Source organism: Eimeria acervulina, genomic scaffold, assembly GCF_000499425.1.
Source record: "Eimeria acervulina Houghton genomic scaffold, Eah_scaff14, whole genome shotgun sequence".
Taxonomy (NCBI): Eukaryota; Apicomplexa; class Conoidasida; order Eucoccidiorida; family Eimeriidae; genus Eimeria; species Eimeria acervulina.
Genome location: NW_013549223.1, coordinates 27395 through 53226, shown reverse-complemented (window position 1 = coordinate 53226; position 25832 = coordinate 27395). Strand labels below are relative to the sequence as shown.

Below are 25832 nucleotides of genomic sequence, written 5' to 3'. Positions count from 1 at the left end.
GCTGGCCAGGCAGGAGCCAGAATTTAGAAATCCAGCTACGCCAGCAGGGTACGGCGAATCCGTGAGGGAAGGTGTCTGCCCTTCCCGCACGCGCTCGCCTGGCGTTTATGACACCTCTGCGGGACTGCTCTAACAGTGACCAAATTTTTGACTCACCAAACACAACCAATTAATGCTAGCCAGTCTGCAAACTGTTAAGCTCAAATACCCACCTGGAAAGGGAACGCAGAAAAATAGCAGCATTCTAGGAGCATCAAGCGATTTTATATCGATGGCATTTCACGAGTGGCAGGCAGAAACGCTGGGGCACGTGACCCCGCACCACGTGGTAACGGCAGGCACCTTTTCTTCGCAGAATTGTCATTAAGGCAACAAGCTGGAGTGCATTAAGTGTGTCTCAACAGCGATGGGGCAGCGCAGACAGCAAATCCGGTTTTGTCCAGGCGTCTCAAAAATTTGTTACTATGACGATTCACAGTAATTGCCACTCCCTCTAGTTTCACCTAAAGGAACGCAACAGCTCGGGCAGCTAGCAGGTTTGCTAGGGGCAAAGATTGCGTTACCGGGCTGACACGGAAAACGTACGCGGGAGTCATTCTGCGTCTCCCTATGCTTGCCAACCGCATATATCAGGGCGGCCGGTCTGCTTTCCCTAGACGTGTTGGAGAACCTTCTTCCCGCAACCAGTGTGTAGACGTCTACCAGCTTATGTAGCTGGTCATCACAACACCTCTGACTTTCACCATGGAGAGACTGGGCAACGGCCCGGGAGCACGCTTAGAAAGTGCGGAAAACAAGCGTTATTTGGCCGAAACTTCACGCAAAAGCAAATTCTAGCGCCAAAGCCGTAGCAAAAAAGGGGTCACGAGAGACTACCGGATACTGCAAGCAGTGAGAGAATGAGGCGCACGACCCCGAGGAACGAGCGGCTAGCCCCACCCGCGGAATCCACGAATCCTTCTGAAGAATACAAGGGAGCTCAACTGTAGGCAATTCAAGTTTCGCCGGGAATCCCCTTGCCTTCCCGCTTTACCGGCACTCCCGAGCCTTTTAGACTTCTCTGCTTTCCGTATATTCGGGCACTAGTTTGACCTCCGAGCCCCAAAAGCCAAGACCGTACTCATACGCAATCAAGGCGGGGAATCACTGCTAGTTAGGCCACAACAGAAGCACATATTCTTTTCTCTATCTTGTCAGCAGCGCACAGGAGAAAAACGGCAGTCCTCTGAGCGCTACACCATATAGGTTGTGCGTCATGGCGCCTAGCAACCTGTTTTCTGCCCAGCGCACGCACACACACACTCACAAAGGCGCTCGTTGGTCCAGTTCCAAATAGAGTGCGCTTCAGCTAAACGGAGGAGGTTGGAAGCGGCCTCTATTCCCACAGGTTTCTGGATTTGGCGGGAATTAGTGTGCACTCTACATCGGCGGTTTCTTCATCCAATTCGGCAGGTATACAAAATCTTAGAAGAAGCCCGCGCAAGTCAGTACCTACAACAGTGCAACTCAACTATACTGCAAGTACGGTTTGAGAAACGCCACTCCCTGAATGCCTGCTCAGCCTGTATCGCCGTGACCAATTACCTGCTGGTGAAGAAGAAGCACGTTAAGTAACGAGCCGGCGGTAATGCTTTTCTGCCGTTGCTATTGATACTTTTACGTCACCCGCGGGGTACCTGTGTGAGAACCTGTGTTTTTGTGCTGAAGCACCGTGAAATATCCACGGCAAAGCAGATGCACTTATTGACCCAACTACTTGTGTTCAAGGCGAAGTAGGAAAGGCCCATATTTATTGCACCTGCAACAAGCCTCAGCTAGTGGGCACCAGGCCAGTATCACGGGTGAACCATGAACTAGCGCTGGTGTAGTAAGTAGAGCAAGCACACGCTCGAAAAGAGACTTGAAATTTGCTGAATCCTGCAAACAGAGATGCAGTTTACCGAGACGCTAAGCCCAGATGATGGTTCCACCAGTGCAACCGAAGTGGTTGGGTGTGTAGATGCATTTTGGAGATGGTGTCCTGCATTGTGCAACTGGTATTTTCGCCACGTCGCTTATGCTGCACCTTCGCATGGCTGGGCGGAAGAGTCGGGCTTGACAGGTCAATGAGCATAATTCTCTTGCGGATCCTGCGGAGGCCGAGGTAGAAGGAGGTTGGAACTCGTGTTGTCAGGGCATCCTCCTACACCCATCATGAGCCATCATGCCCGGGATGGGAGCGCATCCGACTGGGTCTCACAAACGCAGCATCCACGGGAACACCAGGGAAATATGCTTTTCGATGCCCAAGAGCGGAGTGCTGATGAAGGACGCATGGTCAAAAAGAAAGGCGGCTGCATGCGAATAGTCAGAAGATGCATTCCCCTGTCAGCGGTCGTTGGCCTCCACGAGAGCCACAACCAACAAAAGAGAGTCGACAAAGGCCGGATTAGTTCTCAAACGTCCGGCGACAGCATTGACGAAAGGCTAGCCCAAGGCGGCGCCACTGCGCCGTCGCCTCTCGTTTACGGCCCATCAAGCAAACGCAATTAAACCAGATCGGAGGTATATGGGAGTTGTAAACAACAAACAGTTGCGCACCTACAGAAAACCAGCAAGTTCTCCAGTTTTACAGACCCTACGAACTGCACGGTGTGTGCCAATGTGGGCGCGCTGGGCTCCCGGTCCGCTACTTTGGCCTGAAAATAGCTGGCGTTAGTCCGTGATAAGGTGGTCGGCAGGGAACCATTTTTGCCTTCTTGCTACAGTCACTGCAGTGACTTCACTGAATAGGCCGGCTCCCACGCCTAGCGACCCCCACCTATGTGAATGTGGTTGGGACGGCCGCTACGCACGAAGGGCAGCCCTGAGCCCGTATGCTTCCGACTCACTGGGCCCCCACCATTCGGCGGCGCCTTCCAAACTGAGGGCTTTTCCCTTATTATCTCTCCACGGAAATTCGCGCACTGTTCAGCCATGCTAATTTGTCGCAGAGGAACTGGGAGAATCGGCTGCACGGAAAATAAGTAGTTGTAGCATCACCCTGCATTAACCTGCGCGGGAACAGTGGTAGTGGCGTAGAATTTGCTTTTGCTTGCTGCGCAGTGCAAATCACGCCTCTGGAAGCTCTTAGCCTGCGCGGCGCAACCAGGTTACGACGCCCAGCTGCTTGGCTAGGAGGCGTTTCTGAGCCTCGACGAACAGCGGCGCTTGTGTTGGGCTTCATGGCCCACTGAGGATCATGCAACTTACGCTTTTTAAATCAGCGGTTTGCAGCTATACTAAAAGTGATGGGGGGTCGATAGGTGCCATAAATGTCTTTCCCCACGGCCCTCTTTGTACCAGGCGCCGGGGGTTCCAGAAGACTGGACAGCTAATTCCTTCAAAAGGGCTCAGCTCTCCGACATTTGAATGCTTCGTTAATCACGTGTTTTGCATATCAGATTTCTGCTAGCATGTATGCCATCTGGGGGACGAGTATTCTGACGCCAATCCTGCGCCCAAATCGCCTCCACCCCTAGTTGTCGGCAGTTCCCCAGGTACTACGGGAACCAAATGTACAGAAATTCAAAGAGCACTTGCCTACATTCTAGATTCTTACGTGCTTGTCGATCAAGGATAGTCCTAATGTGAAGCTGCCTATGCCGTCTTCGCCAAGCAGCAGAGTACATCAGCCTGGAATGGGGAGTGCTTTAGGGGCGTCAGTCAGGCGGAAGCGTGCAACGAGACAATGCAGCAGTGCCGCTACTCGAATCTGGCAATGCCGACGCCACCCGCGTTGCTTGGTCCGCAGCGCCGTCGTTGTCGCTGTGGGTTGCTGCGTTGCACACGACGGGTGGGCTGCCTCTTCTTTTGCCATTCACCGATGGCTGGAAGAATCCCACGGGTGGAATGTACGCAACATAGCCAGAGTCCTTGAGGCCAACTCAGCGCCATACTGAACGCCAATAGGCTTAAGATACGTGCAGGAGAGTTCCCAGGAAGACGTGTTCTGCCTCGCTCTGGAGTGGCCGTGGATCCTTCTGCACACTGACGCAGGGGCTTCCGGCTGCAGTGGAGGGCAGTTGCCCAGTCCTTACCTGCTCCTTCCCCTGTGCCAGTTCTCCTGCAAGACAAGCAGACCCAGAAACCGGCATGGCAACCGAAGCGCAACCAGGCGTCTTTCTAGTCCATGAGCTAGAACCGCACAAAGTTTGCAAGCAATCACTGGGTTCTCCATGATCTCCCACAACACGGCGCAGTTTGCCCTCACCTAGTGGCCACCACAGTTTACATTTTGGGCCTCTGCTTCCGCCGAGCATCGCTCCTTGTGTGTGTGTGTGTGTGTGTGTGTGTGCGCGCATACATATATGCGCGCACACACAATATATATATTTATTATGTACACAACATATAATATATATATGTGACTTTCTGCGATTGTGCACGTGACTGTGCGTGGCTGTGCATGTGCGAGTCTGTGCAGATCTGTGTGCGTCAACTTCAGCCCCTATGCTTGTGAGGGCGCCCGCGTCTGACTGAGCACCGGAACGGGCAAAGCCGGCAGCTCTTCGTTAGGCTTGCGAATTGAATTGCAGCAAAACATTGTTGATGGGCAAGTGGTAATAGGTAAGCGCACCAATTGGATCGGAGACGTCACTTCTGAGATATTTACTGCGAGCCACAGTAAGTTGGCCTGTCAGAATAGGGGTCAGGGCCATTACACGCTATATGACTAGGGATATTTACAACGAGGGAGAGATGGGAGCGGCGAGGCGCCCAAGGGCGGAGCACTGCATGGGAAAAGAAATTACAATCTGGAGAAGGCGGGCTGCTATAATTTGGTGCTTATTTTTGCTACTACTGCTTTTGACCACCACAGCGAAGTGCCCCCTGGACCTGTTATTTGCTTTTTCCCTCGGCCGTCAGTGGCGAACAGCTTTTCGATATGAAAACGGCACCCTAGTGCAAAATCCGCTAGTGAATTTATCCGACGACCACAACCCCTGCCGGGCGACCACACTCACGCTTATAGGTGCCGACGCTCGACAAAGAAAGCCCGGAGATTTTCCTGACACGCAGTTCCCAAAAACTCAAAAATCCAAGCGACGCGCTGATTCCTGCTTCAGTTAACATACTGGTCTCTTTTTGTGAACTGCGCACATGCCGTTACGTAGTCACGCGACCCCGGGAGGGAAATTTATGTGATTCCCTGAACTTCTCTGCAAGGCCAACATCTCACTTCAGTGCTCAAAACTCTTTTTCACTTCGACGAGTTTCGTGCCAGTGGCTGCTTTGTCCACTCTATGAACAAAGCTCAGTTTCTGAGCATTGACAACCTGCTGTTGTGTTGCTTTCCCCGTATGCGGATGCTTTTAGGAACGCGCTTTCTGCCGGCAGTGCCACAATAAACGCATGCCACTTTCCACACCCTGTATCTGTGGTCAATGAACTACGGTGAAAGTCGAGGAAAGATGAGGTTGATAGCTGTTTGCACCTTGCGTGCTGGGGATGGAAAAGCTTTGGCAACAGGAAGGCCAGCATATGGGTAGTGCAAGCCCATGTTTACTGCAAAGAAATGCCAGTATTGCTGAATGCGGAAACCTTCCGAGTCCCATTTACATTCTTCAAATGCATGCTCAAAACTGACTTGCGTCGCTGATGTTGTCCATTCGAACGAAGGCACACTACAGCGTGGTCGACAGGCTGCTTGATAATGTTATGGGGATTCATAGGAATGCCTACGCCAGAAGAATGAGCCTACATGGAGAAAGCCACATTTTACAGGGAGAAACCTCGAGCAAAATGACAAAAAAGCATGGAAAAGATCCAAGACAGTATTCTGCGCGTAAGTGGCTGTTAGCGCGAAGCTATTGGATTCGGAGGAGTGAATAACACCCAAGGATTTGTAGACGTGGTCGCGAATTAATACCATGCACTAGTTGCATAGGCCTTCTGAACCCTCCCAGTTCTTCCACCGTTCGCATATTCGCATAAGGGAGATGAGCGAAATCTTCTCTGAGAGTAACCAAGGCAGCTGCATGGTTTACTACGTTCCGGTGAAGAGTTATTCTGCAGCAAAAAACAGGGTCTAGCTCTGGGTACTGTCTGTTCAATTACCCTTACCCTTGGTGGAGTTGCCCTACGCAGCGTTCAAGAAGCTGCGCGAATTTTCCTAAACACCTGGAGTAAGCAAGCAAGTAGCTAGACGAAAAGCCTTCAGCGGACGCATCAGCAACTTTGGACCGACGAAAAGGTTTATGGCAAACTTTTTTTTAGGAACTTGGCTGACATGGAGCTCTAGACCTTACAGCTCAATGGCAGATATGTATTTCACAGTAGAGATATTCCAGATTCTACCCCGAGCAGGTGCCATGGAAGTTTCACACCAGTTGCTGGCAACGCGAGCAAAAAAATTTTGCGACAGCTTTTTCATCCATTTGCAGGCTACTGAGGGACAGGCAGCGGAGAAGCGCTACCCAGACAATTACTTGGGAAGCGTGCAGGTGCCAGAAGGGCACATTGTCCGCAGGCACAACACATCATTGGTGTCATCAAGGCGTAGTGAGAATACCTAAAGTTGATGATTTTACCCTTCTGCATTCGTCAGCAGAGTCCGTAAGGCCGTACTTTGATGGATTGTAACATTTTCCCTGCAAAACTGAAGGTTGACTGTAGAGTTTGCCGTCAGTGTGTGCTGTAAGGAGACAGACAGGGGTTAAAATGCGCGTAATCAGTTGATGGGCAGGACAAGCTTGTCATTGCATCTGGCGATTAAAACAATTAGGTGATTCCCTTCAGCAGTATGAGTGACTGTGACAAGGGGACCTTCCTTATAATGCGGCCAGGATTCTCTCGAGGTCAGTCGACGAGAGAGCGGCGGGGGGGATAGGTGAGCGGCGTGATTCTCCTTCGCTTTTTCTGGGTAAGCGAACACGCCGTCATCGACAGCAGGGTAGCTCTAGTGCACCGGCATTACAATGGTGGTCAAATCGATCTTCTAGCAGAAGCACAAAATGTAGAACCAAAGTCTTAATAGAAACGAATCATGCATGATTATTGAAAAGGAAGCCTTGAGGCTAAGTCTGCTCGGCGAAGACCCCAGGACCGGGGCTGGCTGTGAGGTTGGCACTGCCGCCCGGCTGCCAACCCACTACGCGGACAAGGGCGGTCATTATTATTATTGTTGAGCTTTGTTTTTAAGATAATAAGAAGAGAATGCGCGTTTAAGGCTGTGGCTTGTTATTTTAGGTTAAGCGTAGGAATATGCGCTGAGTGTAGTGATAGATGTAGAGTGTGCACTTACTTAGGTATGTACAGGGTAATACGTAGTAACAAGCGTGAGAGAGCTGTTCACTACAGTCACTGAGTCAGCCAGGTGGCACCAAGACGCCCAAAGCTTTTGTTTTGTGACGCTTGTTGGGCAAGCTGGCTCGACTGCTCGTTTCGCCTTAGGGTCAACATGCTGAGCAGGATAGTTTGCAGCTCAGGTCCTGGGCGAATCTCTCCAAGACTTCAAAAGTTGGCCCAACAATTATGATGTTGTTTGGCTGCCAGCGCATGGGGAGTGTACCGAGGCAGAACCCGAAAAACCCCACAGTGAAGGCGGTACCTCGTACAAACTCTTCACTGAGAGATTTTCATTCTGGTCAACGGCAATTCCTCGCCCCTTTTATAGTTATTACTAGCATCGTTGCCCAACCCCATATGCAGATCACCTCAGATGCCTCACAGTAGCCAAGGGAAAATGCACAAGCAAGCAGATGGCCAAGCACAATGGAGGGAGGCTAGATGAGGATGAATCGGCCAGAAGAACCTAGTATCATGCCAGAAGCCTTGGCAGGATTCCGCAGTTACTCAAAACCTGAGTAACGGCGGAATGCTTGGCAGGATTCCGCAGCTACTCAGGTTTTACGGAAATTCTTACTGCCCTTGTTTATCAACCTCCACAGACTTGCCAGAGTGCCATGTATGGCAACAGTATCCATTGTTCCAGATTCCGAAACACTGCAAGCTTCATTGGCGGCGAAGTTGACTTGGAATTCACAGGCATCTCTAAAGCTCAGCATCTTCGACGCACTCGAAGTCAGAGTCTAATTCAACGAGTTCAATGGCTTCAGGTAAAGGAACATGTTGCATTGACGCAGCTCTTCTTAGCTTTTCTCGCTGTAATACCAACTCGGCTTTCCTGGCCTTCACTGCATACTGTGAACACAAGAAAAAAATGTGGAGACTACTTCCTACGAAAATTGGCGCTGCTACTTCGTAGAGCTGGAACTTGCTTTTCCCTAATGGGCAAAAAGTTAGGACATGCTTCTCACCGTTACCCAGGTCAACAGAACATTTTCAAGTGGCCGTTCAGATTGTTCGTCGTTCCCTTGAAACTCAGTGTCCAGCATGTCCGTGATAAAATTCAAGCTGTTCTCTTTGTCATTGTAGTGCCGTGGAGCTGGAGCATCAGCAGGCGCATCATCACTCAAACTGGTTTAGTGAAACTAACGGGAGAAATCAAAGGTGCAAATTCGGAGGCTTTAGAATGGGAGAGCCTGCCGGCTCGTATCCCTTGGTGCTGCTCACTCTTTGGATCGAATGCCAACATCTCGTCGGCAAACGCAGGCGTCAGGAGCTGACGTAGGCGGTTCCAGTTCCACAACGCGTCTTTTCCAGCTGCCTTTACCTTGAGGACCCTCGCCTCGTAGCCTAGTAGGAGGGCGCAACCAGCGGCTACTGAAACCAATCTAGCAGAGTCAGCAATATAATGCCGGCCTGAATATCATAGAGAGAAGCTCGCAGATATGTCTTCCCAAGCGCGCCCTATCTTAGTCCCAGTTTTTGCCTATTGAGTTGACTTGGCACTGTAAGCATATTACCTAGTAAATCACCTGGGATCGCAGAGTAAATCCTCGCTTCGCCAGCAGCCAACTCACCTAGCGACAAGTTCCATTTGAAGGGTGTCAGGACTTCCTCATTGAATGCCTCAAGGGCAGCATGGGCAGCTACAGCCTCCAAAACGCACTGCCTGGGAAGGGCTGGAGGAATAAATATTTCTTCGCCAGATTTCCCGTCGACATCAGATTCGCCACGATCTGAGAAGCTGTCCGCGCTTAAGTGGCCACCCCCGTCGTCTTCTCCTTCTTTTGTCAATGTCAGCTTTTCTGCTTGCTTTGCTGCTTCCGCCTTTTCTTGCTGCCTCAATTCCGCCTCATGTCTGTGTCTTTCAGCTACTGCCATCTCCTCTGCTTCTTGCTCGTCAAGGAGCTGTAGCGCTTCAGCTTGGCGCTGTTCCTGGAGTTGTTGTAGCTTCATTGAGCACTTTTTCTGCAACTCCGACAGTTCTGCATCAAGATCATTCCGTTCACTAGCACTTAACATTTCAGCTGCCTGCAGGAGCAAAAACAGAAGTTGAATGTTCCTTGTTTTTTGCATCTGTATGTGCGCCGCATGATGCAGGAGTTTAATGGCAAAATTTAAGAAATGTTTTAGTGGAACGCTAAATTTTCCGAGGAGTAAGGTACAGAAGCTAAGGAAGCACAGCTTTAAGCAGCCGCTTGGACTGACTTGTCTTTCGACTGCTTCTCTTTGAGTTCGGACAATGGTTTTTCCGATTTCCTCCGCAAACAGCTGGACGCATCGAAGCCCCTCTTGACCAAGTGATTTCTCCTGTCCCAGGGAGTCAGCGCAGAGGACATACTTTGCTGGAGTCCTCCGAAGTACGGGTGGTGCGAGCGGCTTATCCGCCAGTTCTAGGGTATCTTCATCTTCATTTGAGTCGTCTTCGGTGCCATTAGGACCAGCCAGGTAGGCACGAGCCTCTCGAGACTCTCCTGTCGACGGAAGCGATGGATTCATTGGAGGTATATACATTCTAGCGTAAGTGGAAGCGGCGAAATGCGGCCATATTTGCTGATGCGCTCCTTTTCCGTTAGCAAGTTTCTCTGGCTTAGCAATATACTTTCCAGGCCGGGGGTTACAGCATACTCAGCACACAGCTCCCTGGTGTGATATTCAGGTGCTGAACTCACCATTTCCAGATGAGACTGTTTCGTCTTGCGTTTGGGAAGAAGAAATGTCTTCCTCTCGCGCTCTCTTTTCTTTCATCCAATTGAAGACAGCCATGACTGACTCAGTATTTGCGACCTCAAATAACTCGATCGACACAGCTATGTAGCTTCCAGGCCGAGTAAGGCCAAAAAAGCGAACTCTAGGGTTGTCCAGTACTTCTTCAACAACCAGACTTTTGTGGGTGACTGCTACGTCTATTTGTGCTCCAGTAACATTGCTGGACGCCCAAGGATTCTCAAGAATTCCCTCGGAGGAGCATCCATTGTCTTCCTCTTCCTCTTCCTCTTTTGAGTCCTTGGACGCCCCTTCCAGTTCCTTTCCTGGCTCTTGGAGCAAATCCCAAGTTAGCCCTTCGTCCTTCAATATTTTCAGTCACACACTGCAAAAACATATTCTTGGAAGCCGTAAGCGCCTTTTACTCCGAGACCAGACAGTAGGTAGCGGGAAGCATACACCAACGGTTCGTCACCAACTAAGCAGTCCATGGGGTCACACTACTTTTTCGTGCAGGGAAACAGGTTTCCGACGACTATTCTCGTTTTTACGAGACTTTGAGGGGCTGGTGTGCTGCTGCAGTATCACCAGGGCTTCTGCAGCTTGCACAATGTTCCACATGATACAGTTCGACAAATGAGCGGTCCACAGCGCCTGTGGAATACGAGAGAGCCTACTTCGTGGAGACAGTAGTTAAGCATATACGAGTGGCTGTCATCCGCAGCTATATATCTTAGAGATGCCGTTGCGTCTTCTCCTCTAGAACCCAGCTGTTCCTCATACTTTGCCAGGTATACCCCTGTAGCGCCAAGGCTTTCTTTCAAGTGGTTAAGAACGCTAACTAGCGTTTCTTCCTCCACCCACTCTACTTCTCGAAAGGCCTTAATGGCCTTATCGTCCACGGCGTGGAGGCCATGCAAGTCTAGTTGCGGGGTAAAATCTTGGGTTGCTCCAGTTGCTGTTTCCGGTTTCACTGAAGCTACTTTCCTTGCCGTTGAGGATGCCTGCACGGTACACTTCGCCCCAACCTGTGAAGCTAACCGGCGGTCGGCTTTTTTCGCGACACTGCAAGCTCCACGACATATTTTTAAGAAGCAAATCAAAGTGCAGTAATTATGCTGCTGGCATTGCAACCCACAGAGTAGTTGCGTTGCATTGATTAGTTCCTACCTCTAATCGTTTGTGGCGCTCCTCAACGTATTGCAGCAACCAGCGGGAAAGAAATAAGGGGGGATCTGAAGCGAGAAAAGGAAAAGTACCTACAACCGTTCTTTGACAATCTTCCCGAAGCCACACAATGGTCTAACAGAAATGTGCAAGGGTTGCCGTATCGCGGGCGGATTCGAAGCAATTCCCTGAGTTCCGTTTTCCACCTATGAGCCCTCGCGCCTTTACCAGTCACCGGTTCACGCGGTTTGCATTCATTTTATTATCTTCAAAAATGTGTTCGCCGATTCAGCCCTAAGCTTGACCCAGCCTACCCTCAGGTTGAGCCTTTATAGTGGCGGCAATGCCCTCTGCTAGCGTTTTGGCTACAGCTTCGTGCAAGTACGTAGCCACTGCTTCGTCTTTACCACTCCCTCCTGTTTCCTGCTTCGTCTCTGACGAGCCGCCAATGCTCACCATCCTGAGGGTGTCCTAAAAGTCAACTTGCGGTCCATGCAGTGGTTTGCCTCCCTGCAACAATATAAGCACAGTGACAGCAAACGACGCAGCACACTCTCTGCACCTGTTCGTAATCCGTGGCTGTACTGCATTTTTGCATTGCGCATGCGCTTGCAGCCTCAACTAGAAAAAACTGCGTTCAGGGTGAAACTAGCAGTATTCACGGGAGGAAAACACTCAACGCAACTCTTCTGCAGCTCTTCAGAATTCTGTAACTACAGGCTTTTGTGCCTACGTGGGCAGTTATTTCTTGTTTCATTTGGACAAAACTACGATAGGTCGTTGTATACAGTACATAATGTCACAATTTTCACGCATTATACAGTTATTTTGGGCAAAACGGGAAGGAGTAATGCTCGCAAATATGTTTCGGCGAGGCGGCCGCCGCAAGCCCTCTAGCGATTTGATGTGCAAAAGAGCCAGACAACAGCGTACAATTGTGTGCAGAGTAGGGAAATCCTCCGCTAATGAAGATGATTTGCCTTTTCTCCATCCAGTCGGTTCAGTAACCCACGGTAAGAATGTATAAGCTGGAATTTTTCGACCTGAGAAGTTCTCGACCTCGTAACAGGAGCCTGTGCAAATACTGGCGGTTGGTAAGGTACTGCGATGAGCAACTTGTGCAGTGCTTAAGTGAAAGGGATGGCATATTCCTTTCGAGATGCAACACGATTTAAAACCAGAACTACACGAAATCATTGATGAGCTTGGTTGAGTGTTCAGATTGAGCGTCTTCCGCATGCCTGCGTAGAGTCAGCGCCTCCTTGCGGGGCTGTCTTCTAGACCCACCGTGATGCGCCCACTCCCCAAGTCATAGTTAGCAGTTGAATTCTTTTGCAAGAAAAACTAAATTTCAAGGATTTTATTGCAACAGCGAATCCAACTACCGAAATGTCAAGAGCACTCGTGTAAGTATATGCCGTACAACTCTACGGAACACCCAGTCCCCGTTTGGCGCTCTCCCTCCTCTAGAGGGCATTCTATCCATTTGTCCGGACACCTGCACCAATGCCCGATAAGACAAAGTAAAAGCAGTTTGGGGTAGACGGCTGCTTGACCACGCTTGCGTCTTGCAAGTGGTGCGCGCTGCCGCAAAGACACACGAGGAGTGAATTCCCCACAAAGACAGCAGTGGCGCATTCTGACTGGGAGAGGCCCCGCTGCTAGGCTTGTAGGGAATTCACTCCTCCCCTTGGTATTTCAGCCTTTGGTAATGAAGCTTCCTGTATTAATTTTATATTTCAATGTTACCTGACCGTCCTTTTTGCCATGGGATCACGAAAGACCCATTGGTCCTATCTTTTTCTGTACTTTTGGGACGCCAGGGGCCTGGCCCTAGCCGCTTACTACTCCGGAGCAGTTGTCTCAAAGCTTCAACTCGAGCTCCATTGATTTCCTTTTGCTGTATGAGTTTGCCTACAAGTTGGAAAGCTAGCACTCACTACCGCAGCTTGAATAAGAGTCATTCACATTTACTCATTGGGGGGGAGAAACACAGGATTGCTTCTAGTATCAGTTAGTTTTCAGAGCAACGATAGTACATCAATAGAGGCTCATGGAAATATCGTATGAAAAGGGGTGGCACTGATTGATCAGAAGCTCAGCATAGTTCTCTTTGGTCATACTTATTAGTATGAAAGGCGATGCGCCCATACAAGAGAGCAAGAAATCTGCTGGTACAAAAGAATATGCTTCACGATTTGTCGTTTTTCATTTAAGCGCGTTGAGTGATGAGCACAGAAAAACATTACAGTCCGTGCGCGTTCAATCAAGCGGAGAAACGATTGATGAGAATGCTTCAGCACATATGCTGTGGATATTAGTAAGTCCCATTCACGCCTTAGTACGCCCTTTCTATCCCGTAAGGCGGGAGAGAACGGAAGAAAGCCGTTATAAAAAAGTGTATGTTAGGCTTATAACGAAATCTGGTCCATATGAAAATTGCGTTTTGATGTCGCTAGAACGGCGAATGTGGGAGGCCGCAGCAAATCTAGTGTAGGAAAAACTGTTCAGTTTAGTCGAGTTAGGCTGTGTGAAACCAGTGAAATGGAGCGAAACTCCCTGCACAGATGTGCTGCGGGAATGCTTAAGGCTGTCTATTTTACTGTTTTAGTCTGGCCAGTATGTTGCCATTTTAACAGCCGATTCCCAACCAACTCATTGGTACTCCAGCTTCCCCAACTAGACTATCAGCATTCCTTTCCAATGTACATGAGCTGGCGATGCATCAGCCACTCATTATGGTTGATATGTGCTACGTTTGTATCCTCTTGAATTCACCGTCTTACCTTGACACTCTTCACGCTTATCAACACGGGTGAACCCCAGAACACTGCGGCAAATCTAGGAAGGCCAGCTAGTGGTAAGTGAATGAACCCACATTTGTGTATACATCGGCCACTGGTAAGCAAGAGCCAGCTCAACAATCCATTAAGGATAAGTGTATAGTGAAAAAACGGCCTTTTTGGTGTGTTTGTGCGGTTGATTTCGCTAAGGGAGTTACGGCAAGAAGGGCTCTTGCTGGAGCAAGGCCCCCTTCTGCGTTCACCAGCCCTACCCACGCATGATACTGCGCTCAAGAGATTTGAAAGCAGACATAATGCTCAGGTGCATCTGCGAGAACTGTTTTTTCAAGTGTGCTGCCTTACTGCAGTTCACGTCGATACGTAGCTACGGCGTCAGACTTTCTTTATGCATGGTAACCCCGCATCGTTACTATAGGCAGGCGTGGGCAACGACCATCACCCCACAGATGCTGCACGTCGGGCACTGTTCTATCTTGAATGTGGTCTCCATAACAAAAAAACATAAGTGATGCTTTCCCAGTAATACTTGCCGAAGGGGAAGGCCTCCCTGTTCTTGGAAAAACAGATGTTGATTGGGGTTTACCCGTAGGAGGAGAAGCGGCTAATCTGCAACCAAGGTGCCTTGGAATACACGCTGTCTGTTAAGTCCACCACACTTATCGCTGCAACCGTAAAATCTATGCATGCAAACTGCCTTCGCCTTTCTGCACCACTGAGACATGATGGGGGCCGCGGTGCGGAGGCAACAGGGAAATTCTACGCCGCTATGGCGTGTACTTCCCCCATCGGGATGTGCACGAGTGAGTACAAATATAACGTTGTGGAAATAAAAAAAAACGACGACGGTGGTGGTACGTTATCAAGGGTGCCCCCTCCATTAAAAAGCTGAAGGGGGCCTTCAGAGGTGTCCTGCAACGTTCGCATGGCCCCAGGTATTTGGGGGAGTAAGCTGTGGCAGGGCAAGGAAAACTTTACAGTGTAAAATGCTTTACCGCGAGTTGTTCCTGGCCTTGGCAAGTAGAAGTCGCGAGGTCGAGTCGGGGCTACAGTAATACATCAAAAATGTTCTGTCTTGCAGAAAAGCCAACAGCAATCGAATAGGGCGCAACGAGGTCCCTAAGGGGCGAAGTGGTAGAACTCGCGTAGATAGTGGAGTCCTTGCGCATCAAACAGAAGCGTACACCACTTCTTGTGCCACAGTTGAGAATTGAAGACAACGCTTCGAAGTGGTCCAGAAAAATGATGGCAAAAATGCGTGCCGCAGCATCTCAGGGCTTGCCGGGGGAACGCGGAGAGGAATGAATAAGCCTTTTTCGAAAAATCAGCAGGAGTTGCAAACACACGAAGAAAGCGGGAGATCTAGAAAAAGACCGTTTTGAGCAGCCTCACCTGGAAGGCCAACAAAGTGACGATACCAGCATGAAATCCTTGGAAATTCTTTGGCACTCTTTCAATCTACAGCGCAGTGAAAAAGCCGCTGGAGGCGATCACAGCTCTGCAGATCTATCTGGAGGCATCCCTGTGCTTATCAAAATGCTTGCGCGTGGGCGTTGTTGTGCATACTTAGCACAGCCTGCAAAAGGGGTCTTACGAGTTTGTCACATTTCTGTTTCCAGCAAGGGCCTTGTGGAGGGAGTTGCCAAATAGCAGGTGGGGAGCAAGGCTCGGTGGAACTACGACAGTTCACACCTAAATTTAGGTTCTAGGTTCACTGCCGTATTTCCGGGTATTACTTTAGACCAGTTCTTCACGACAAAATCCTACGCATGCTGTGAGCGTTTCAGTGGAGGGCACGAAATCGGTCTGAGAAAAACACTATTGCAGTCTTTGTGCCGGGAGGCGATGAGCAGCAGGTCACACCATATCTCGAACTAGCTTTGTACCCCTCCACGATAAGGCAGCAAAACCAATCTCTTTAGGGAGAAAAAGTGATGCGAACCCTGCGTAGAAAAGGGGGCCACCGCTGGACACAACGGATAGTTGCATGCAATCTGCCATCGTGGGCGTACGGGGACTACAATTTTGAAGGATTTGGCCCATCTGTATTCAAGACAGCGCGGAGATGCGGAATTAGGGGAGGCGAATCCTCAAATCTCGAAAATTGCAAGGGCCTTCCAAAGAGCCGAGTACCCGTTGCAGACACGGTACAACCCATCAAACTCACCTCTCCATCGGCGCGCAGTTTTGCCTCGATGAATAGGTCACCCCCATACCTTGGAGAGGCTGGCAAGGGATAGCCCATCCATAGACCGGCGCTGGAGAAGACGAGCGACAGAAAGCGGAGTATTTCCGCCGACGTCAACCCCCCAAAACTCCAGTCAAGTGGAGTAGCCATTGCCTTGAGCGGACGAGCAACCTGGCGCATTGCCAGGGTCGGCAACATACTCTTCAATCATATTTTCTGACGTCTTTCCTTCTATCCCAAATTAATAGTGACAGTTAGCGCAAGGTCGTGCTCCACGTGCCCAGTCGCAAACTATAGTACATATACATGCGTTTGATATCGTAAATTCATCTGCTGCGCTCCAGCATCATGCCTCCTGCACGCACTCAGCAAGAGGTGAGGCGGCATGTACATGAGCGTGCAGGAGCAATTGGAGCATCTGCAGAGTGCGCTGCAAATACCACATGATTCGCAAAAGCACCGAGGTACTTTTCTCGTTCACTGAGGAAGTTGGAGTGTTAGGGTCTCATTCCTGCAACAGCAGGCGTTGAGCCAGATCTAGCGAAGATGTGGTTCGACGCTCAACGATGGCTGGCAGTGAGACCCTAAGACCTCTAATTTCTGCGTGGGAATCGAACATCTGTGGCGTTCCGAAGCGGACGCTACACCTGTGCATTCGCATGAGAATCCCTCGTCTCCCGTCATTCTAGAAGAATTTCATTTTATAATATTGATGCGCCATTATGGCTATGGTACCTTTGCGCAAAAATGAAAACTAGCACTTTCGAAGGGATGCGAATGAAGAATTCGCCGGAACTTAACAAGCTCGAGCTGTTGTCTCCACTGCTTGCGCTCCTTGATTCCCAGGAGCTTCTGTTTGTCACGACAGATTCCAGTGACGCCGCAGGTGCGCGACCCTCCATTACAAACCGTGTGAGTTAAGGAAGAATACCAAATGAAATTCTGCCTGACACAGCTTTCCATGGAATGAGACGAAGATCACCGGGTACATGAGACGAAGCTTTCGCGCTTTTTCCGCAGGTGTAAAGCAGTGTTGACCCTACTTAGAGAAGGGACTTTTCTTCGCCTAACAGCTTATCAGTCGTTGGTACACCCTTGGGAACTATAACCGGTTCGGTGTACATGTGGGCCTTGCAAGACTACAAGGTTATTAAGCATGTTAGCGGAGTCGACACGTGGCCGTTGATCCATTGCCTCAAACTTTTGCCAGCCCGCCCTCCACAACTGCGCTTGCGTGCGTTGATATTCTTTCTTGCCGGAGTGTGCCCTAATTATAAACATGAGTTTTTCAATCATGTACGCCTCTGGAGAACCTGAACAGCTGAAAACGAGCTATGCATTGCAAAAGCGACGGCCGTCTGACATCGAAGCGCGTGGCTGCGCTACGCTGATTCCACCCTCCAGCGTCACTCCATACAGAACAGAACGGACTCCTAGGGTAGGGAGTCATGCTCGGGTCAGTCATGTAGTGGATCGGCTGCCCTTAACGTCTTCAGAAGGGATTCTCGCCAAGCCCCCCTTGTGACTGGGATCTGAAGTTTGTTAGCACCTTCTGGTGCTAGATCAAGCTGCATGTCCAGATATTTCACACACGATACGACCATAGCTAAAGAAGCGTAGGATCACGGCAGCAGATACGGACAGGTAATCCAGTAAGGCTGATGCCATCCACCGTCGCCCCTTTGAAACTGGAGGCCTCCAGGCACAGCTTGGAGCTGCTTGGGAATCTAGGAAAGAAGCACAGGAATCCGAGAAAAAATGTATCTGCGTTTGTCACGAAAGCAAGCCAAATCCTTTCTTCGAATATCCATTCCCTACAAGGCGCCCAGAATTTCTATCAACACAAGAAATTCGCCATGAGCTGGTCATTCCCCTTTACTACTTGTTAGTGTATCGCCACTGTGGCCCCTGTTACTCATTTTCCGTGTTACTGAGGATGTTGTCACTTTGAAAATGCGGGCTTTTGGGGACTAACAGCGCTCTCTGAGGATGCAGTCACACTGAAAATGCCGACCTTTTAGAAGAGTCTAGGGAACAAACAACGGTCTATGGGGGTGCCGTCACGGCCAAGATGCCGACTTTTTAGAATGGTCTCGGGGACTAACACTAGCAGTCGGCAGCAGCGTCAATGATGCGGAGAGCACCGACTTGAAAAGGCAAAACGAGACGACAATATTATGTTGAATAGCAAGAAAATCAGGAGTGCCGCAAAGTCTTTGAGGAGCGCTTAAGCGCAGCCATCCCTCAGGATCTTTCACTTCGTCGGCGAACACTGGTCCAGCGGGGCTGTATTCAGCGCCGCCAAAAATTGCTGTATATGGCCGCTCTGGGGCATCTAAACTTTACCTGTTTGTCTGTACCTTCACATGGCCAAACAATTTTGTGGGCATTTCCAATTTTTAACTCCTGGAAATTGCATTCGAATTTGGGGCTGGCTGAATCCCTGCACTGGGTATGTGGCACAGCTGAGCGAATGCTAAGCTGCCCTTGGAGGATTTGTAATGATAGCCTATCTTTCTTTTTCTGCTGAGATATCTGCAATAAGGCACGAATTTGAACCGTCGAAGGTTGCAGGGGCAGCTTGATCATTGGACTACATTGTGCCACGTGTGGTGAGTTCTGGCTATAGCCAATATGAGCAACGGTTCCTTCCCGCATCATTTACCCTCTTATTTTTCTATAAGGAGGCTCTGCGCGTTCAGGGCTTCTTGGCTGCCCTGCTGTGTTCCCCATTTTTGACGCGGCTCGACTCACGAGAGCAGGGCAGGCTGTCGAGCATAACCTTAGGGAAGCCCATGCTAATCCTTTGTCAAACAGCGCTAGAACTAAAGAAACACATTTCATGACACTGCTCTGCTGCTGCGTTTCTAGATGTGCCATAATTTATTTTCACTTGGAAAAATTCCAATATCTTCTCTTGTTCAAAAAATTCCAGTTAAACGGCCGCGTGCGTACGTGTTCGGGGTGTAAATTATTCGTTACTCTGTTGCACTGCATTGTAAGTGCATGCAAGGGCCAGTTCTTGTTAGCGGGCTCTATACAAAGTTGCTGAGATCCTATGTGGTATTGTGCCGAGACTTCCTGGTTCGGACTCCTTGTGGTCGTGATATGGTTTCTGGAGGAGCAAGGTATTGCCGGATTCCCTAACAAGATGGAGTGACAAAGCCTGATTTATCATAGGCGCTCAGTCCGTAAGAGGAACGAACATGCAGGACTTGTTGTTTACAGCTACTTTCTTAGCTGGCTGGAGAACTGCTCTTCCCGCGGCCTCTGAGGCCTCTGGAAACTAGCGTTTCGTTGGGGTTCTGCTTCATTCAACCCTCTTTAAAGGGTAACCGAAACGACAGTGCATCGTATACCATACGCAGAAATGGCCTTGCTGGCGGTTATATATTGCAGATGGGGGTGGAGGCAACTTTAAGACTGGAAGCCTACCCAAAATAAAAGCAACGCTATCATCGATGAGGAGGGATTTGGTATTCCTGCCGACTGACTCAGAAACTTGCAGTGCCCGATACTGGACTAAAAAATAAGATATTCTGAAATGCGTGATAGAAAAGGAGTGCAACACACGAGCTTTTCATCGTTGACTCACTGAATTTAAATACATATCATGCATACGGGCAGAGGGCTTTTTAATGCATCTGCACTGTCAATCAGTACAGACTAACCTTCAAAATGATGGCGAGTTTGTAGTTGCCTGCAGCTACCTGGAGATGCTTGCTGAGCGAAACTGCAATGAGAACGCAAAGATGGATAAGCTAGCTCTTAACTACATCCGGCGAATAAACCATGACACTCCCACTAACTCTGTAGATGCGTGCCGCTACCTGGAGACGCTTGCTGCACCAAGCTGCAATGCGAACGCAAACATGGATAAGCTATGAGAGGACTCTAGGAAACTGCAGAATCATGGACAACTGCATGACTTCAGGAAGAGCACAACCCCTACTTACAAAATAAGTCCCCCCTTCATTTATCTTAGCGATTCCGCCTTCTACTCAGGAGTTCACTGAGAACTGCCATTTCTACTGGACACGCTGCCGCAAACCATGAACGCCTAACCACTGTACGGTTACTTCTATTCACCTAAAATCATCCGTGGCATCTGTACCCGTCCACCTCATAGCTAGACTAATCTGTCCCAGTTTGTGTTCCCTTCGCTGGCCAGGTCATCAAGCTTGTAAACTAGGTCTTCAGCACAGAGATAAATAACCCGGCGCCTGGCTAATTTTGCCGTAGGAAACAAGTTCTGGTGCGGTCCGTCTGGTAACCGGCGGACGCTGTTACTGTAGTCGGTTTCCGTTGTCTGGTAACGTTTACTGAGAGGTAATGCCATGCGCCTTAGCAAGAGTGTATGGTCTGTTAAGGGAGTAAGCCAGGCCTCTGCCAGCCGCGGAGTGATATGCCTAGGACGCTTCTGCTGATTCCTTCCAGCGTACCCATGCCACTAGAAACAAATCTGCAAATGTCAAGTTCAAAATTCCGTTCTGTTGGGCTGCGCTCATCGATGCACCTTAGTGCATCTCCTAGCCAAAGCTGTCCTAGTGTGGAGATCGTGCCCCAAGGCTAGCAGGGCTAATTGCTAGTGCAAAAGCAGGAAGGCACGCCAGTCCTGAACCCCCTACAAACGCAGCAATGCAAGGACAAGAAGGCATCCTACGGGCTTGATTCCAATACCAGAAATAAGGAGCTCCGGCCTGTAGTTTATGAGGCTTTCAGGACGCCGCCATGCAATTCAGGGTTTTGGGTACCAGAACAGTGGCTAAGCGGTACGGTTTGTACATACGACGCATGACAGATCACCGTGACTCATCAGAAGTAGGCAAGGGCCCTAATGCAGGCTATACCAGAAAGGCAAAACCCTCAGGAAAAAGCAAATAATATCTACACATTCCTCTAAGCAAGCCCTACACTCCACCCGTACTTTGGCCTACACATATCAAACCGCGAGGCCCCTCCGCCTCTGCATGAACTACTGAGCAAATACGTCAGGACAAGCATCTGCCCACCCCAATGAAACATGCACAAACATCTACAGCTTCCGTTTGTCCACTGCAAGAAACTTACCCCAATTCTATGCGCTGTTGTATTGCCATACGCAACCTAAGAAACTGTCACACTTATCTGATATCTCCTGCCTGGAGAGATCTGGATCATTCGCTAGTTGTTAATGCATGGACATGAACAGCCATACAACGTTGGAAATTTGCTCCCCGACTCCTTTTCCACGAACTGGATAATAAATGCCCATACCACACTTGATGCTGTTAAGAAAGTTGTCCTCATTCTGAGAAGACGCATTACCCCACTAGCAAGCCAATGATGCACATCGATCCTTCTTCCCCGTGTCCTGGTTAGAACTAGCTGGTTCATTAAATCCTTCCGTAGGGGAGATTCTAGACCTACATGGCTTCAGAAATAAAGCGCACTCACGCAGAGAAGCTCAACAATACTCTCTCAGCACGTGCGCCTCGTTGCACGGTGATTTCCATGGGCCCCCCCGTGTGGAGCAGGACGACCTCGCGTAGCTGAAGCCAAAAAACAAATACAACCAGTCCTTTTTGTGGCGTCAGCAATAGCTTTAAAAGATTGTACATGCGTGTGGCGCCGTCCATTCTGACTATGACTGGGCAAGCGTGGAAATGCTCACGCGTCCAATGGAATCCATAAGCTCTCCCTTAACACTTATTATATGGTCCCCTTCGCGAACACCTGCTTTGGCAGCAGCGCCTCCAGGAGTTACCCCGCACACCTTAAGTCCCGAAACTGCGCGCATTCCCGCGCAAGACTAGTTGATACCCATTAATCGCTGCTGCCCCTATCAAATCGCCGTGGATCAAAAAGAAGTTATGGAAGGCGCAGTTGCTTGTTCGGATAGACCCTCCCACTCCCGTTGGATTCATCGGTAATTCTTACCAGTGGGCAGATTTGGATGTGCTGCAGCCAAGCGCGGCATCTCTTCCTCCACGAGCAACCCTGCACAACACCTCGCCGATGCCTCTGGGAAACGCATGCCAAGGGAGCATCAGAAGAATGCCGCGGAGTATATTGAAAACGAAAGTTACGTTTACGCCCTACCGATGGACAGTACTGTAAATTCGCCCGAATCTCTCAGAGATTCCGCAACCCGAAGCACGACAGTTGACGGCAATGCCAGCCTGATGCACCAACGCAGGCAAGAAATGTGAGAGATGGAGGGCGTAAGCACCAGGTTGTGCTGGCTACTTGTTGGTTCACGGAACGCCTAAATCATAAGGGTGCTTGCTTTCTGGTGAAAACATAACTTGGGTATCCTTGGTAGTGAATAAGGCGATGGGCTGTGCGCTTTGAATCCATCCGCTCACCCGCACACATCAAATTTCTTGACAAGCATTCCTACGATGGACCCTTGCATGTTAAATACAGGCGCTCCTGACATCCCTGTGGATATATACCGCACAACGAAGCATCAAAAGCCTGCAGTGAAAGGCAAGAAAGCAATCTGCTGCAGCATGCAGTATAGCCTTAACAACATTTCTCACCAGGAAGCGTTAGCAATTGCAGTTGTAAGAGACCCACATTTCCCGAGCCATCCATCGGCTGGAAGGTCTGACGGGGCTGCAACACCTGGCCTGCTACCCCTATTGGTTCATTTGCGTGCTGAAGAAAAAACCGAGTACGCATGGTGCTGTTCCATTGAGCTGACGAAGACCGACGATCCACACCAGTCAATAACAAGAAACGGTCCTATTCTGGCTGGCAGTTGTTGCTGGTGTGGCCGTCGAACCTCTGTTGCAGCATATGTCGCAACTGTCTCTCCCATCGCTGGACGTGCGACAGCGAACTCTACGCAAACAAGCCGAATCGGACGAAAAGAGGATGGATGACTCATCAGAAAGCACATCACACTAAGTCTTGGGGAAGCTCCCTACTCCTTTATTGTACTAGGTATTGCAAAAATAAAACGGTGGCATATACACGCATTCACAAAGGCTTTGTACTCGCGCATCATCAAAGAGTCCCGTTACCCAGACCTTCTAAAAGCAATGACCACCTGAGGGAAGTTGTTTCCCTCGGCAACGCAGTCCGTCTTGCCCCCGCGACAACTCACTTCCGTGCACATGAGGGAGATCCCTTCGCTGGAAGGAGTCATCTACCCGAAGCACAGCCACATCAGTCGCTGCAGCACAAGCACAAAAGCCCACACTCATGAGTCCTCGTGGACAGCTTACGTCAGTTCCTCCCCACAGGCATTCCGTGAGAATTGGTGATACATATCTTACTTTCATCCACTCCACAGAGATGCACTGTGTGCAACCGACCGAAGGAGTCTTTTATAGCAAGTGGGAAGGAGACAAAGTCGCCTTTTAGCAGCCTCTTTGGTGGTTCATGACTTTTTGGGCAGATTGCGGAACCTATTTCCAAGTCATTTGGCCGCTGCGACCAACAGGGACAAGAGAGACCATACGAAGGTGGCAGCTCAAACAGGCCATCGTCTACACTGCAAACATGGAATGCATGGATTGACAACTTTGCCGCAGAGCAGGGCATAGCTTACCAAGACAACATGAGCAGCAGTTACTATGTGGCCTGAAGATGCTCCCACAGTTGCGCACAGTATGCCTGTGTGCACAACCCAGGACATATCTGTGAAACCCCGACGAGCACTGTTTCACCTAAGTGTAAACTCCTCACCCTCGTCGTCAAAGAAAAAGCCGGAGCCCAGAAAGTGAAACTGCTCAAGCACATGTTGGTCCTTGTCAACTTCTGTTGGGTCGGGGGCCCTGCGACCGAAAGGCGCTTGCGTTTTTGTCACAGCATACACCTGTACCACAAGGGGCTTCATCATCTCAAATATTTGCTGTAGCTTTAAAGGCTGGGGCGGCTTCTGCCGTTCACGCTCGACATACTGAATTGACAATTCTCTGCACCACGCTGGCGCACCAACACGGAATGCAGCAGGCGCCGAGCAAAGGAAAGAAATAGCAGTCGCAGCACTGGAAAGCCGCCACTCCTTGCAGTGAAGGGGATTATATAAGACGCTGCTCCTCAAAGCACCATCGGTGCACGCCCTATGCGCATGCGCTTTTCCTCCGTCATGTTGCGTCTGGTGGCGCCCACTGGCCCGTTTGAAAGTGTAGGCTGAAGCAGCTGCAAGGGTTCCCACGCAAACCCAAAAGGCTGCGGATGCCCCGCATAACGGTGTTCCTGCAATTTCTGCCCAACTAGCGTACTCAAGGGGCACCTCTTCGAATGGCTGCCCGGCTTGCTGCTTGAGCCCTACGAAGGCTTGCAGACCCCTACTTGCACGTCTACCGGGCAACCGGGCACGAAATGGCGGTTGAGCAGCGGTCAATAAGGTATTCCTAACGGGCAAGCCGTAAGCATGGCGCATCATCTTCTATTGCTGGCTTTCCTCTAGTTTGCCCGTCGACAGCAGTTTGCGGTGGCAACACTCCATACGCTCCCAAGAAAACTTGGATTTGCTATCTATATCCGTTCTCCATTTGAGGGAAAGAGAGACAAGGGAAAACATGACAAGTCACCCGGGTACACGTAGCAGAGAGGAGCCGTGGGAATGGACGCACAACGCTGCGGATCGGGAGGAAAAGAGCGGTTTTTTGATACTTGTACCCTCAAGAGCCTTGAGATATACATTAAACCTGCACATCTTCTTTTACATTACGAGGACGATCATGTTCCCGGAGGGGTCCGGGGGGCCCTGGTACGGGACTCTGCAACCTTCGGCGTGGACTCTTAACTGACGATCCATTTTTTGACTAAAGAAGCTGTATATATGATAAAACATATAACTATTGTCTATGTGTTGCGTTATTCCCCTTGGTTGTGTCTTGCTGTTGGGGTGATGCGGGCGTGGATGGTGTCTTCACCCGCACACGCAGCCCAATTAAGTATTCAAGAAATCAAGCGATCGACCGAGCTTGAGGGCTTCTTGTCATATGTGTCTAGTGAAATATAGCTCTTGAGTTGTTTGGAGTCACACATTTCTAGTACCGCCGAGTCAATTCCCCCTGTTTGGGCTCGCGCTTGCTGCGGTAGTCTGTCCGTCAGCCGCAACAGACCTTCATTTGGCTTATACCAACCTCTGGTTCTGGAATGGAAGTCTCGACGCAGGTCGGCCGAGTTGGGCATGATGCGTGATCTCTTTGTATCGAGAGTCCGCGGTCTGAGCAGCAATCGAGCCGAAAGACATGGGAGTAAGACTTACTGAAAACCACGTAACCTCTTCTCCAGTCTCCAAGCAGTCTGTGTGCTACGGGGGGCCAGCAGCAAGTGCTGGTGCTACTGCTACATCACATGATGTACATTGCGGGAACTCAGCCCACCAGCTGTCATGTCGTGAGGGCACCGCAGCTCGAGGCCTTGCAGCTGGGGAAGGTCTGCTACTGCTGCCCCCTTCTTGCTGCTGCTGCTGCTGCGCGCAAAACAAGCTGCATCACGCGAAACTGCAGTGGCTTACCTGTCCCCAAACTTCCAAAGGATAGCTGCTGTTGCACACCGGAAGCAGAAAACAGATGAAAAGCCGTGGGGGCTCTTCTTGCTTCTGCAGTTGCTGCTCCCGCTGCTGCTGCTCTCATGATAGTGCCAAACGCGCTATTTACCCAGTGCAGCAGCAGCGGAAGCGCAGACCCCTGTAGCAGCATCTGCTACTGGGGCAG

General features: G+C 50.1%; 2 protein-coding genes across 2 annotated transcripts; both read right to left on the bottom strand.

Moving 5' to 3' along the window:
* Positions 1-8013: 8013 nt before the first annotated feature.
* EAH_00003900 (hypothetical protein, conserved) lies at positions 8014-11640 on the bottom strand (the record flags this gene model as incomplete). Its single annotated transcript, XM_013393578.1, has 9 exons — positions 8014-8163; positions 8280-8407; positions 8536-8658; positions 8886-9339; positions 9517-9782; positions 9981-10377; positions 10692-11018; positions 11185-11249; positions 11496-11640. The coding sequence occupies 9 exons, from the start codon at positions 11638-11640 to the stop codon at positions 8014-8016; spliced, it is 2055 nt and encodes a 684-aa protein (XP_013249032.1).
* Positions 11641-21069: 9429 nt separating this feature from the next.
* EAH_00003890 (hypothetical protein, conserved) lies at positions 21070-24925 on the bottom strand (the record flags this gene model as incomplete). The annotated part of the gene is made up of 10 exons (XM_013393577.1): positions 21070-21174; positions 21824-21939; positions 22090-22173; positions 22252-22331; positions 22518-22593; positions 23264-23332; positions 23436-23589; positions 23711-23775; positions 23848-24087; positions 24919-24925. 10 exons carry the CDS (start codon positions 24923-24925, stop codon positions 21070-21072), a joined length of 996 nt encoding a protein of 331 aa, XP_013249031.1.
* Between the last annotated feature and the right edge of the window lie 907 nt (positions 24926-25832).